The 16,107-nt window shown below is 42.2% G+C and overlaps 1 protein-coding gene across 22 annotated transcripts in view; it reads right to left on the reverse strand.

Annotated features, from left to right (window-relative positions):
- adgrl1a (adhesion G protein-coupled receptor L1a) overlaps window positions 1-16,107 on the reverse strand; it is a 341,447-nt gene that overhangs the window by 306,889 nt on the left and 18,451 nt on the right. For 18 of the 22 annotated variants that reach the window (XR_008088866.1, XR_008088865.1, XR_008088862.1 and 15 more), the window contains exons 1-2: window positions 3,128-3,956; window positions 2,615-2,733 (exon numbers count right to left, since the gene is read on the reverse strand). The exons of 1 other annotated variant lie outside the window; for it this stretch is intronic. Coding sequence is in view for 3 of the 21 variants with exons in the window: in XM_052491583.1 (XP_052347543.1) it covers window positions 2,615-2,659 (45 nt within the window). In the remaining 18 variants the exon portion in view is untranslated. Of the gene's footprint in view, window positions 1-2,614; window positions 3,101-3,127; window positions 3,957-16,107 lie in introns of those variants that run through there. 3 more of the 22 variants (XM_052491580.1, XM_052491579.1, XM_052491584.1) reach the window with 3 other exon arrangements.

The following is a 16,107-nucleotide window of genomic DNA, read 5'->3' on the forward strand; positions in this document are numbered from 1 at the left end:
AATTATGTTTTTAGAAATGTTTACAAATGAATTACAAATGAAAAGCTAAAAACTCTTGAGTCAATAACTAGTCAACCCCTTTGTTATGGCAAGACTAAATAAGTTCAGGAGTAAAAATGTGCTAAACAAGTTACATAATAAGTTGCATGGACTCACTCTGTGTGCAATAACTGTGTGTTTATTACCTAATCTCTGTACCCCACACATACAATTATCTGTAAGGTCCCTCAGTCGAGCAGTGTCACAACTAGAAAATGGCTGCCTAGCCATGGCTATCAACAAACAACTTGATAGAGCTTGAAGAATTTTTAAAAGAATGATGTGCAAATAATGTACAATCCAGGTGTGCAAAGCTCGTAGAAACGTACGCAGAAAGACTCACAGCTGTAATCACTACTAAAGGGGCTTTTACAAAGTATTGATTTTAGGGGTGTGTATACTTTTGTAAATTAGATATTTCTGTATTTCATTTTCAATGCATTTACAAAAATGTCCAAAAACATGTTTTCACTTTGTCATTATGGGGTATTATGTGTGGATGGGTGAGCTTTTGTTTGTATCCATTTTGAATTCAGTCTGTAACACAACAAAATGTGGAATAAGTCAAGGGGTATGAATAGTTTCTGAAGGCACTGTAAGTACGATTTTTGTAAATTATGAATAGCAGTTCAATGGACTATACGATGCAGCAGGTGTTCCACAGGGCACTGTGTTGTGTCCTGGGTTGTTTGTGGAGGAATTTGTATCAGCGTCACTTGACTTCGTTTGTATTAACATATCCATTTAGTCAGCCTCATGAGTAGCTTTGGGGGATGAACCAATTGATATGCTGAACAGGGTGGACGTTGCTATGGAGAGGACCGTAGGAGCCACTAGTGTTATTTGTATGAAAAATTGGTGTGTGTGTGTGTGTGCGTGTGTAAGAGCTAGAATATGGATTGAATATAAACATGGCTATATTTTCATGTAGGTTTGGATGCAAATGATTTCTTCAGTACATGTGAATATTTGACTCTTCACATATTACGTATGGCTTCTATTATGACAACTGCCAAAACGCTATCGAAATTATTTCAGTGATATAAATCGACTTCTGATTACCGCCATATTACAACATGGGGGTGTCATTAATACCATGCTAATGCCTGACTATTAATCATACCACTGAAATCCAATAATCATTTTTCTGATGGTGATGTGACACGCAGACAGAGACGCATAAATCCTTCTGTCTTGTCTTCAAGCAGAGAGAATGTTTGGCTTTCAACCATTTCTAGAAGGATGCCAGAGGCTTCTTGAATGCACAAAATAACCGATTTAATATGTAAAAGGGTTTTAATTCCAGTGAGCCTGTTATGGGCCTCTTGAAAGAATGGTACAATACCTGCTACTTCTCTGCATATGTGTGGAGTGGACATTAAGATCCAGAAAATGGATCAGTCCAAAACTAACTTTGGCATGTGCTGATGTAGGCAAGAAAAACTGAGTGGCTCTTTCAATTATGTTGTTTGTATTATGTTAGTTGCGGGGTTCCATTTCCTCTGTGCCCTTACCCTAAAAAGATCTGTAAACGTATAGGCCTATTCAGTAGCGAATATGTTAATATGGAATATGAAGTGTGTGGTGTATAGGCTGGGCTGCGGTTTAACGAGGTCGGGGATTAATGCTTTAGTCCCACACATTGGGGACGGGCGAGCAGTTCACTTTTGAGCTCTCCTGCGCTCTAATGCGGATTTTCTTGTATAACACGCAATGAGCCCTTAAATGATAAAAGGTGTCTCTCCGTGAGACGACCTGCTACTGTGCTGCTGCTGGAAATGGGGAAATAGATGGAGGAGGTAGTACATCACACCACTTATGCTGCCTCTGTCTCTTCATCGCATTTTTCTTTCACATACGCTCGTTTTTTCTTCATGGGTGGTTGGGCTCGTATAGGGCGCTCCAAGCCAGGCAATTCGTCCAGGCAAGCTTACCACGACAGTTCATCGCTCACTCATACATTAAATGTATTAAGGAAGCTGGCTCGCTTTTCTTCCCATGTCATCTGCGTACACGTCAAGCCCGTGAATGGCCCAAGTCCTCTTCCATTACCAGTGTCGGACACGGGCAGTCAAATTCAAGCCAAATAGCTGTCGTGGAAGTGATTTTGCGCATAATCATAGATATCAACAGAACGTTGTACAATGTAGTATAGACTAGTTGTATAGACTAGTCCACCGTTTTCAATTTCAGGGAGATTGAGGCTAAATAACATTCAGTGTTCTTAACATGAATTAAATTTAACAATGGTCAATTTAATTAGTTATGCGTTGCACGTTGCACTTCAGACATTATGTCCAATATAAATGACCTATTAATGTCCGCTTAGTCAAACACGAGTGTACACACAAAATAACCACACGTTTTAATCATGAAGCAACTGCTGTTGACGCATCGTAAACATACTCCACATATGTCCAAGCATAAAATATCAATAAATAAAGCTCGTTACACACCTCTCCACCTCTCTGCCCGTGGTGACAGACAGATTCCACCGTCACATTCAGTGCAGCATCCCGTAGACCCAAATAGACTACATGGGTTATAACATTAAAAACCTTGCTTCGTGTCCTACCTTGATTCCTCCAATCTCCTTCCTTCGTTCCTCAGTATATCTCATTCATTCTTCCTTCCCCCTCTTTTCACTGTCTCCTTCTCGTGTGGTTATCCGTCGTTTGTCATTTCTTGGTCCTTCTTCGCGCGGATGCATAAAGATAAACAATTAATAACCTGCTATCTTCAAAACAACCACTGAGAATGAAACGGGAAAAATCCTACCGGTTAAAAATGACAAAAACAGTGGCGGCGTATCCCTCATATCATGTTTATGCTCATCGAATTATACTCATATGCGTATCAGAATAAATAGTAATGCGACCTTGCCTCACTTTAAGACAATATTTCGTTTAGGCGCGTAAAGGCGGTCCCAGTTTTCCATAATAAGCAATAACGTCTCTAGCCTAGCACATAAATGTGTGCTGCGCAGTCCGTTTGAAATGGTTGTAGATAAGCCGTTTTCAATTTGCCATTGCAAAACGTATCTCTTTGGAGGTCTTGCTAAATATTTTAGGCTTCAATGGCTAAATACCTTGTGTTGAAGGACCGATGCGGTTCTAATGTCGGTGGTTAAGAAATTCCATTATAGGCTATCCACAATTGTTGACTCTCAATGCAGATATATCAAACCTGGAACCAAAAAACAAATATCAAAGGTTCCTTTACCGACTCATGCCACGTAGAATATAGCAGTCGTTCTGTCTCCTCTGTCAGTAGCCTATGTCGAAATGTCTGTCGCTGGTAGCCTACAGAGGACTTCTACGCACTCAAGAACATTCAAGTAGTCTAGTCATGAATGAACTAAAGATTCCAAATTATTGTGTGCGAATATTCATAGATTGATGGTGCCCCACAGCTGAGGCGAACTTCCTCAGCGATGTCAACGGGTAGGCTAAGATTATTTATTGAAAGATGGATGTTGGATAATTTATGTTAAATTGAAAGGCTTTTCATGCGGCTACAAAATAACGACTAATAGTTCTGCAGAGCGTTTGGCTCATATTTCAATAACCAAACACAATGGCATTTTTTCCCCACAAAAGCAAGCAAGTTTAGCTAGTTCATCTTTCCTGTGATGCAAATGTCATATGTCGTTGCCTATGATGACAGACTGGCAGGCGAGGCGCGCATCTGGCTGTTCACCGCGTAGCATTCAGCGTCGCGCGTATGTTGTTTATTAAAATCGCGAAATCTCCACCGAGAAGTCTATATTTCAGGTGAAGTCCTCGAGGCGATAATTAGATTCCCTAGTCGACGTTTGGTCCCTATAGACAGGCGCCACCGCGCACGCAGAAACATAAATGTTATTTCAGGGTTGTGATTCTCATCTTGTTATTCATTTACGTGCAGACTACGTATCCTAGACTACGTGTTCGGGTTTATGGTCGTGGCATGGGAGGAAGCAGAGAGAAGACATAGGAAAGGTGAGAAGGACACAGGGTAACCTATGTATGTTCGTTTACACGAGTGCCTCGTTGAAAAGGACGTCGAGGAAAGCAGCATTGGTGAAAGAGTATTGTTTCACCGCGTGATGCCGCTCCCTAGTGAAGGCGCTCAGGACGGTAACAGGAACGGCAAGTCTTTTGTATAATAATAGCCTAAGCCTACACCCAAGTCCCCCTATAAAACTGCAGTCAGATACGTTATATTACGCGAATCACATTGCATGCTGTCCAATACACTATTAGGCTATTTTGTCTCCTGGTTCCAAATGAAACAAATGCCAGGCCTAACACAGTCTTGGTCTGTACTTTATAAAGGGATTGTGAAGGCTAGTAGACCTAGTAGTAGACTATGCGTGACTCGTTTAGATAGTTTATAAATCAGCCACATCAGCGAACTATGTGTTAAACATCAACAATACAATCACAATGTCAACCAATGAGTTATAACTACTGATTTATTAAATATGTTATACTGGATCATCTATAAACTATTACATCGCATAACAACGCCGCTATAAAGTAGGCCTTCATTTAAAGTGATCTGCTGACAATGAGTAGCCTATAGGCTCCCTTGCTTACTTGCTCATGGTGGCGCAATGTGCTGGACAGTGGCATGCTATAGCTCTCTGTTGTTCATATCAGCTGGTAGATCCTCCATTCTGAGACCAGTGTCTGGACAGTGGCATGCTATAGCTCTCTGTTGTTCATATCAGCTGGTAGGTCCTCCATTCTGAGACCAGTGTCTGGACAGTGGCATGCTATAGCTCTCTGTTGTTCATATCAGCTGGTAGGTCCTCCATTCTGAGACCAGTGTCTGGACAGTGGCATGCTATAGCTCTCTGTTGTTCATATCAGCTGGTAGGTCCTCCATTCTGAGACCAGTGTCTGGACAGTGGCATGCTATAGCTCTCTGTTGTTCATATCAGCTGGTAGGTCCTCCATTCTGAGACCAGTGTCTGGACAGTAGCATGCTATAGCTCTCTGTTGTTCATATCAGCTGGTAGGTCCTCCATTCTGAGACCAGTGTCTGGACAGTGGCATGCTATAGCTCTCTGTTGTTCATATCAGCTGGTAGGTCCTCCATTCTGAGACCAGTGTCTGGACAGTAGCATGCTATAGCTCTCTGTTGTTCATATCAGCTGGTAGGTCCTCCATTCTGAGACCAGTGTCTGGACAGTGGCATGCTATAGCTCTCTGTTGTTCATATCAGCTGGTAGGTCCTCCATTCTGAGACCAGTGTCTGGACAGTAGCATGCTATAGCTCTCTGTTGTTCATATCAGCTGGTAGGTCCTCCATTCTGAGACCAGTGTCTGGACAGTGGCATGCTATAGCTCTCTGTTGTTCATATCAGCTGGTAGGTCCTCCATTCTGAGACCAGTGTCTGGACAGTAGTATGCTATAGCTCTCTGTTGTTCATATCAGCTGGTAGGTCCTCCATTCTGAGACCAGTGTCTGGACAGTGGCATGCTATAGCTCTCTGTTGTTCATATCAGCTGGTAGGTCCTCCATTCTGAGACCAGTGTCTGGACAGATGTCCACATTGGTTCCATGTGGCTTTACTAAACGTCTTCGCTCATTAGAGGGTACACACAGTATGAAACTGCTGGCGGGCAGCTCAGGATGTCTCACACAGTACAAAAACAAACACCAGACTGTAAGGTGTTTGAATATGACCTTTTTGTGGGAGTAGACCTACCCTGCATCCATTTCATTTGCAGCAGCACCTCCATAGTTTATTCAAATGACACATGACTGAAAAGGAAAACAATTCCTTGCAAAGGGTAACATTACATTATTACATTATTACATTAGTTCTAGAATATTTCAAACCACCTGATGGAATTGGAGCGGATTACTTTGACAGCAGTGGGTTTGGACCTGAATCAATCTGACCCATATCTGAGACATTATACAACTAACTAAAGGAAGGCTTTTTGTCAAATAGACAGTGGATTGATCCATTATGTAACCCATGCATTTGTAGGGGCCAAACAGGTCTAACTTCAGTTCCAATTCAATTGCATTGCAATAGCTTTTGGTCTATAGTCTGTAGGTGTGCAGGATGATAACTATCCACCTCTTCCATGCTAGGGCCACTGTTCTGTCCATAGAAATAGCATTGCTAGAACAGCACCATCATGGCCTCAATGACTTGAAAAGGGAACTTCATTCTAATCGTTCTATTTTTATGGTTCTCTTCCTGATTGCACCTCCCTCTGAAGGCTCCATCTCGGACTGACTTTCATGGACCAGCTCATCTGATTCTTGCCTCCAATAAAGACTATACAATGTCATTTGCATTGCATCATTATGTGAAAGCAAGCCTCCCCAGCTTTTTCAAGATCAAATGTCACAGTAGATTTCTGCAGACAGCCACACAGCTGTATATACATGGGAGAGATTAAAGCTGTGTCACCTATGGTAGTGTAATGTACTGTAGCGAGCCATGAATCAGACAGCCACACAGCTGTATATACATGGGAGAGATTGAAGCTGTGTCACCTATGGTAGTGTAATGTACTGTAGCGAGCCATGAATCAGACAGTCACACAGCTGTATATACATGGGAGAGATTGAAGCTGTGTCACCTATGGTAGTGTAATGTACTGTAGCGAGCCATGAATCAGACAGTCACACAGCTGTATATACATGGGAGAGATTGAAGCTGTGTCACCTATGGTAGTGTAATGTACTGTAGTGAGCCATGAATCAGACAGTCACACAGCTGTATATACATGGGAGAGATTGAAGCTGTCACCTATGGTAGTGTAATGTATTGAGCCATGAATCAGACAGTCACACAGCTGTATATACATGGGAGAGATTGAAGCTGTGTCACCTATGGTAGTGTAATGTACTGTAGTGAGCCATGAATCAGACAGTCACACAGCTGTATATACATGGGAGAGATTGAAGCTGTGTCACCTATGGTAGTGTAATGTACTGTAGTGAGCCATGAATCAGACAGTCACACAGCTGTATATACATGGGAGAGATTGAAGCTGTGTCACCTATGGTAGTGTAATGTACTGTAGTGAGCCATGAATCAGACAGTCACACAGCTGTATATACATGGGAGAGATTGAAGCTGTATCACCTATGGTAGTGTAATGTATTGTAGCGAGCCATGAATCAGACAGTCACACAGCTGTATATACATGGGAGAGATTGAAGCTGTGTCACCTATGGTAGTGTAATGTACTGTAGCGAGCCATGAATCAGACAGTCACACAGCTGTATATACATGGGAGAGATTGAAGCTGTGTCACCTATGGTAGTGTAATGTACTGTAGCGAGCCATGAATCAGACAGTCACACAGCTGTATATACATGGGAGAGATTGAAGCTGTGTCACCTATGGTAGTGTAATGTACTGTAGTGAGCCATGAATCAGCAAACACGTGTTATTCAGTTAATGCTCGGTGTCGTTCAAAGAAATCACACAACACCATGTTAATGTCTTTACAACTATTGTTGTGTTATTACAGCAGTGGGCACTTATTGCTATTACTAGTACAGTATATCTAGCTCAGCTAACGACTGACAAATACTAGCACCTCCACTACAACCACTTCTTTATGACATACTTTGATATAAGGTACTGTAGATAGCAAGGCAATTGTCAAAGTAATGTGTCAATTGATATTATAGCAATTCATTGGAGTGAGCTTTTTGTTATTACAAAATAAGGACCATTACATAATGACACAAATGGTCACTATATTGCCGTGGTAAACAAACGTTTTTTCAGCGGGGACCCCCTTTTATTACCTTTTTATCACCAGAATTTCTGGGACCCCATTTTTTGGGGATATAATTTCTGTCAGTTCATCCCATCCCACATTTAACATCTAATGAAACAACCTTAAAATATCTACATTTAGATTTTATTATCAACAAATAAGCTTTACTTCATTAGCCTACATTTTCATATCTCTTATCAAAATTAAGAGAACAAAAAATACACTGACTTAATAATAAAGTTGTGTTTTTCAAATGATCTTTTTCAAAAGCATTTGTTTTTGGTATATTGTCCCATAAAATATATATTTTTAAATGTTGCACTTGTAACCCTACTGCACTTCCCCTGTGTGGAGTCGTGACCCTACTGCACTTCCCCTGTGTGGAGTCGTGACCCTACTGCACTTCCCCTGTGTGGAGTCGTTACCCTACTGCACTTCCCCTGTGTGGAGTCATGACCCTACTGCACTTCCCCTGTGTGGAGTCGTGACCCTACTGCACTTCCCCTGTGTGGAGTCGTGACCCTACTGCACTTCCCCACTTGCACCCTGTGTGGAGTCGTGACCCTACTGCACTTCCCTGTGTGGAGTCGTGACCCTACTGCACTTCCCTGTGTGGAGTCGTGACCCTACTGCACTTCCCCTGTGTGGAGTCGTGACCCTACTGCACTTCCCCTGTGTGGAGTCGTGACCCTACTGCACTTCCCCTGTGTAGAGTCGTGACCCTACTGCACTTCCCCTGTGTGGAGTCATGACCCTACTGCACTTCCCCTGTGTGGAGTCGTGACCCCGACTTGCAATCACAGTACCATGCTTATACTACTATTTATCATTCCATAGTAGTGTTACTATGTTACTATGTAATAACATGGTATTACAGTGTTTTTACAGTGTTACTAGCAACATACATATACATCTTTTCTTGTTTTGTATGCTGTTTTCTGTCTGTTTATTAGTTTTTCAGGATTAGATGAACAGCTACACTTGTTAAATGTTTAAATGTTTTATGTCACGTTCTCATTTTCATCCCCCAAAAACCACTGCATTATGAATAGTTCTGTATTAGTTGTTCACATCAATCAGAGGTGACATTTGAATCTTTCCCCGAGGTAAATAAAGAGGGTGAGACAAGTTTTAGCTTAAGATATAATTACTGAGGCTACTTCTTTGTAGGGAACAAGTGCGTGGCATTTGAATGGGCTGTGAAAGGCTCGACCACCACTGTGAGCAGCAGGACAAAGCCAAACAGGCTTATGGTTTCATTAACCACCAAAGTGTTGGTGTAACACCCACACCTTTCATCCCACACCCCGTGACCGTTGATGCTCTTTTCTCATCGCGCACCCACCGTCCATTGGCTGGATCTTCACAACAAACGCTACTCCGTTACAGTGTTTTCACAGGCCACATCCATAAAGAGAGACCCATCTCTCTCTCTCTCTCTCTCTCTCTCTCTCTCTCTCTCTCTCTCTCTCTCTCTCTCTCTCTCTGTCTCTCTCTCTCTCTCTCTCTCTCTCTCTCTCTCTCTCTCTCTCTCTCTCTCTCTCTCTCTCTCTCTCTCTCTCTCTCTATTGCAATATGAAATAGTCTATTATCTCTTCTCAGGGCTAATTGGTGTATTAACGCCATGCTGTGGGTGACATGGAGAGAGGAAGAGACGATGGATGAATATGGATGAGGGAGAGATAGAGAGGGAGGGAGAGACAGAGAGGGAGGAAGAGAGAGAGGAGAGACAGATAGGAATAGAGAGAGGGAGGGAGAGACAGAGATGGATAGAGGTAGAGCCAGAGAGACATTGTTGGAAGGAGAGAGAGAGAGAGAGAGCGACAGATGGATAGACAGAGAGGGAGAGACAGAGGTGGAGGGAGAGATAGAGAAAGGGAGAGACAGAGCGAGAGAGTGGGATAAAGAGAGGGAGATACAGAGTAGGAGAGAGAGAGAGGGAGGGGGAGATACAGAGAGGGAGATTATATACTGTATGCAAGCACACACAGTCACAAACACACACAAGGCCGGCTCCAGACATAAGTGTTTGCGTAGGGCCCCCAGCCACTAGGTGGCCTCGACCAAAAAATTATATATATACACTACCATTCAAAAGTTTGGGGTCAGTTTAAAGAAAAGCTCATTTTTTGTCCATTAAAATAACATCAAATTGATCAGAAATACAGTGTAGACATTGTTAATGTTGTAAATGACTATTGTAGCTGGAAACTGCTGATTTTTAATGGAATATCAACAATATCAACAGAGACAGAGAGGGATACAGAGAGGGAGGGAGTGACAGAGAGGGATAGAGAGAGCTGAAGGGAGAAATAGAGGGATGGATAGAGAGCGGGAGAGACAGAGAGGGAGGGAGGGAGAGACAGAGAGGGAGGGAGAGATAGAGAGAGAGCGGGTATAGGGAGGTGTGCGCTGGGGGATGGAAGTAGAGAGTGAGACTGAGGGAGTGAAAGAGAGAGAGAGGGTGGGAGGCCAAGGTACATTTCAGCTGCACAAGTGGTTGAGAGCAGGATGGTAAAATGACGAGTGGTGGAGGGGGGAAAGCAAACCACCCAGTAATGGCTCTTTTTTTCAGATGGCCTTCTCTCTATCCCTCTCTCACCGTCACCGCATTTAGCCCAATTATCCACTCTCCCTGGCGCCACTGGCAGCATATGGAAATGTAAATTGCACAGTGAAATGTTTTCCTTTTTTTCAAAGTGGTGGAAGGGAAGTAGCTCTTGAGGATGGGGAGAGTATGAGAAAGGGGGAGGGGGAGGGGGAGATGATGAGAAACCAAATTGAGGGTCCGTCTTCCTGCCCCTGTCTTACATGTGCTGCCTCTGTATTGTAAGCGAACGGAAACACTTACACTGCTATAACCTTTAACTGCAGTGGGCTAAATCAGGCCCACACACTGTTTCTTGGTCGTCATAAAACAAATCTACTACGAAACAAAAGTATACACCTCACACACATGGTTATGGGCTTTCAAAAAGAGGACACCTGTACCATGTCAGATAGAGAGCTGAAATATATTATATTTTGAGTTTGAATCCCCAAATGACGCTTTATACACATCACAGAAGACTGAAATATAACATAACTGTTTGCCATAGAAACACCGGATTTTCATATGTTTTGATGTTGTAGAAATTATAATACATAAGAATGAATAACATTCCACCCATGAGGCCACTAGTCATGTGATTGTAAGAAAGAGGTACATAAAGGCATTATGTACATGTGTTGAAAACACAGAAAAGTACACATGCACTTAGTGAGGTAACCATATGGATTATTCCACCGTTTCAATGGCACAGAGCACCGGTGGCTCCCCACACACATGTAGTCAATAAATGAAGGCAGTTTGAACAGACGCAAACGAAATAAGATGCATGTATGCACACATGCTTTACCCACCCACACCCACCACGACAAAAAACACCCCCACCTCCCCTGCTTCCACAAGCAAGACCCACAAACCATGAAGTATGGACACACACATACTACACTCACACACTCTATCTCTCACATACACACCCACAGCCAAATAGACATACTGTACCTACAAGAGTGATTATATACTGTATGCAAGCACAGACAGTCACAAACACACACAGGGCCGGCTCCAGACATAAGTGGTTGCTTAGGGCCCCCAGCCACTAGGTGGCCTCGACCAAAAAGTTATGTATATACACTACCATTCAAAAGTTTGGGGTCACTTAGAAATGTCCTTGTTTTTCAAAGAAAAAAAAAAAATTGTCCATTAAAATAACATAAAATTGATCAGAAATATAGTGTGGACATTATTAAGTAAATTACTATTGTAGCTGGAAATGGCAGATTTTTTATGGAATATCTACATAGGCGTACAGAGGCCCATTATCAGCAACCATCGCTCCAATTGCACGTTGTGTTAGGTAATCCAAGTTTATCATTTTAAAAGGCTAACTGATCATTAGAAAACACTTTTGCAAATATGTTAGTAGAGCTGAAAACTGTTGTTCTGACTAAAGAAGCAATAAAACTGGCCTTCTTTAGACTAGTTGAGTATCTGTCAGTCTATTCTTGTTCTGAGAAATGAAGGCTATTCCATGCGAGAAATTGCCAAGAAACTGAAGATCTCATACAACGCTGTGTACTGTACTCCCTTTACAGAACAGTGCAACTGGCTCTAACCAGAATAGAAAGAGGAGTGGGAGGCCATGGTGCACAACTGAGCAAGAGGACAAGTACATTAGAGTGTCTAGTTTGAGAAACAGGTGCCTCACAAGTCCTCAACTGGCAGATTCATTAAATAGTACCTGAAAAACATCAGTCTCAATGTCAACTGTGACGAGGCGACTCTGGGATGCTGGCCTTCGAGGCAGAGCTGAAAAGAAAAAAGCCATATCTCAGACTGGCCAGTAAAAATAAAATGTTAAGATGGGCAAAATAACACAGACACCGGACAGAAGAACTCTGCCTAGAAGGCCAGCATCCCGGAGTCACCTCTTCACTGTTGACGTTGAGACTGGTGTTTTGCGGGAACTATTTACTGAAGCTGCCAGTTGAGGATTTTACCGGTAGTGTATATAAATATTTTTAGGAACTCAGTCGGGGTCTCAATTTACTGTTGAGCGTTAGAATAGTAGAATACACAAAGTGCAATATTAAAATGTGGTTGTGTATCAGTAGTTTTTCTATTGTTATGTCAGTCACTGACTGTCATTCAATTAGCCATGTCAGCTAACAATTTTTAGACTGGCTAAAAAGTCTAGCCAGCTATCTAAACTTATAGTAACCATGTCTGAATGATTACTACAGGGCTTGTGCCCAGTGGCCCTGACCTCCAGGGGCCCCCTAGTGGTTAATAGCATTGGGCCAGTAACCGAAAGGTTGCTGGTTCGAATCCCTGCGCAGACTAGGTTGTTGTGCCCTTGAGCAAGGCAGCCTAATTGCTCTGGATAAAATGGCAAAATGAGTAGAATTGAATGAAACGTCTCTCTACCCCATGGCAAAATGTGTAAACTTGCAGAAAGCTTGCTTTAAAACTGCAACATTTTCTTTACTCCCCCTATCAAAATGTGTAGAATTTCAGGAAATTAGCTTTAAAACTAACATTTTTCTCTAAAGACTTGGGCCATGTAATTGCCCGGGAGCCCCAAGGCTGGTGTAGCTCCTAAGAGCAGAGCTGAGGGTGAGCTGAGAGATCAAAGGTGCCTCTCCCATAAACATGAAATGGAGACATTCAGCACACAGGACGATCATTCAGATAAGATGAAGAGACATTTCCTCCAGGGTGGAGAGGAGAAATGAAAGGCTTTGTTTTGTTCATTATTATTAAGATCTGACTCCTCTCTCTGTTCACATGGTTCATTTCTGCATGCTACAGATTGTGTGAGTGCCGATTAAGCCAACTTCTCCAAGCTGCAATTTGCTCAATTACTCTCAATTATCCCACTGGCCTGACTTGTATCGTCTCTCTGCAGTTCAATTGTGAACTGAAACAACTTGTTGATTGACAGCGAGAACCAATTAGAAGTCAGGAGAGAAACTCGAGGGCCTCTGGTAATTATCCCTGATTGGCTGTGACACTCAGACATTCCACAGCCCCCTTCAAAATAGTTGGTGTCTGTATTGATATACTGAAGGTGGTGTTTGAAATGGTTTCATGACCCACATTATATCACACCACCACATAACATTCTTCTCTATTGAGAACATATGCTGTAATGTAAATTACTTTAGGAGAGTACAGCCTTATATGCTTTCAGTTATGTATGGTAAATAAAGTTAACAGCTTTGTAATGCTGAATAATAAGATTAACTTGTTTACCTTGTGTTTTCTAAGGTAAACCTCAGTCTGTGTCTGACTTGGTGCATTCAGGCTCAAGGCTTTAATAAGTGGAGTCTCCAGCACTGAGGACCTAACATGGTGAATAACCTTTCAGAACCATGGAGAGCTCTATTGCCTAAACACTGTCCTTCAGAATAAGTATCTTTCCATCAAACTCAGCTTCAGAACCATGGATAGCTCCATATGCTCGGAGCGAGCCTGTAGTACCAGCCATACTTCAGTCTCAGTCAAAACCTACATAGCTGTTTTTACACAGGAAAGTGTGCATTAGCAGTAGTTATGCAAACAATGTAACTACATCAACATGGCTACAGGAGGATCAATTAAAAATAAGCCCTGAACTAACTTTATATTTCATGGTAAAATATTTACTCTGTTGATACATGATCCATCTGGGGAAATTCCAACGGGGTGCGTCTCTTTCGGTGTGTATGTACATGTCACAAACATACAGGACAACCTAACAGTAGCACTAACAGGCTTCATACGTTCTTTGTATATTATTAGGAAAGTCGTTGATAGAAATGCACAGAAATGCAGGCAATGCAGTGCAGGGTTATAGTAGGTATACTGTAGGTATACTGTAGGTATACTGTTATAACGGGGGAGGGGGGGTTTAGAGGGTTAAAGTTGCATGTTTTACAACCAAATCATTATTTTTGATGTGGATGACATGTTATAGAAGGGTCTAGACACCGTTTTTTTAGATTTCATGTTTTTGAGAAACTTACTCCAAACAGCAAATCACCTCATCCTCGTTGTGTAGTTTTTTGGGCCTTGGGAAAAAAATGAGCGAAGGCTCCAAAAACACCCAAATACGTCATTTTAGAAACGGCAAAGCTCTCAATATAGTGATGCAGGTCTTTAGATTTTATTTATTTTAATTTAACCTTTATTTAACTTGGCAAGTCAGTTAACAACAAATTCTTATTTACAATGACGGCCTATCAGAAGGCAAAATGCCTCCTGTGGGGACGGGGGCCTGGGATTAAAAATAAATAGAAATACAATATAAATATAGGATAAAAAAACACACATCACAACAAGAGAGACACAACACTACATAAAGAGAGACCTAAAACAACAACATAACAAGGTGGCAACACAACATGACAACAACATGGTAGCTACACAACATGACAACACCATGGTAGCTACACAACATGACAACAACATGGTAGCTACACAACATGACAACACCATGGTAGCTACACAACATGACAACAACATGGTAGCAACACAAAAACATGGTGCAAACATTATTGGGCAAAGTCAACAGCACAGAGGGCAAGAAGGTAGAGCCAACAATACATCACACAAAGCAGCTACAACTGTCAGTAAGAGTGTCCATGATTGAGTCATTGAATGAAGAGATTGAGATATAACTGTCCAGTTTGAGTGTTTGTTGCAGCTTATTGTCACGCCCTGACCATAGTAAGCTTTTTTTCCTCTGTGTTGGTTGGGGCGTGATGGTGACTTGGGTGGGTCATCTAGGTGAATTTGTATTTCTATGTTGGCCTGATATGGTTCCCAATCAGAGACAGCCGTTTATCGTTGTCTCTGATTGGGGATCATATTTAGGCAGCCATTTTTGTGTTTCGTGGGATCTTGTCTACAGTTAGGTGCCTGAGTGCACAACAGTAGCTTCACGTTTCGTTTAGTTGTTTGTTGTTTTGTTTTGGTGAGTTTCAGTTCATTAAAAATATGTGGAATTCCATTCACGCTGCGCCTTGGTCTCACTCATACAAGAAACGTGACACTCATTCCAGTCGCTAGCTGCAGCAAACTGAAAAGAGGAGCGACCCAGGGATGTGTGTGCTTTGGGGACCTAGAATGTGACTGGCAGAACGGATGTTGTATGTGGAGAATGAGGGCTGCAGTAGATATCTCAGATAGGGGGAGTGAGGCCTAAGAGGGTTTTAGATGTTGTACACATGAAAATATGTAATTCCAAACTTTATCCATAATGTTATATTCCCTTTTGCGTTACTAGAGCCATTTCCCCTGTCCAGCTGTTCCATTCTCCTTGTAGCCTGCTGTTACAATGAACTGCCATAATAAAGGAAACACCAACATAAAGTGTCTTAATAGGGTGTTGGGCCACCATGAGCCAGAATGTCACGACTTCCGCCGAGGTTGGCTCTCCTGCCCGTTCAGGCAGTGCTTGGCGGTCGTCGTCACCGTCCTACTAGCCACTACCGATCCCTTTTCGTGTATCTGTTGGTTTTGTCTGATTGGTTTCACCTGTGTGTTGTTTAGTTAATTAGTGTCTGTATATAATGTAGGTTGTCCCGCCCTTGTTTTGTGCGGGATTGTTTATTTTGTCAGTCATTTCGTCTGTCGGTGTTATTGTGTTTCTTATTCTCCGGTTAGTCTGTTATCCTGTGTTGGATAATTTCACCCTGTGTGTATTTGGGTTGACCGTGTTTATTTTGTTCACCGGAGAATAAACTTTATATCGCTATCTGCTCTCTGCGCCTGATTCCACCCACCTTGATTAGA

Source organism: Oncorhynchus keta, chromosome 32 (assembly GCF_023373465.1).
Source record: "Oncorhynchus keta strain PuntledgeMale-10-30-2019 chromosome 32, Oket_V2, whole genome shotgun sequence".
Taxonomy (NCBI): Eukaryota; Metazoa; Chordata; class Actinopteri; order Salmoniformes; family Salmonidae; genus Oncorhynchus; species Oncorhynchus keta.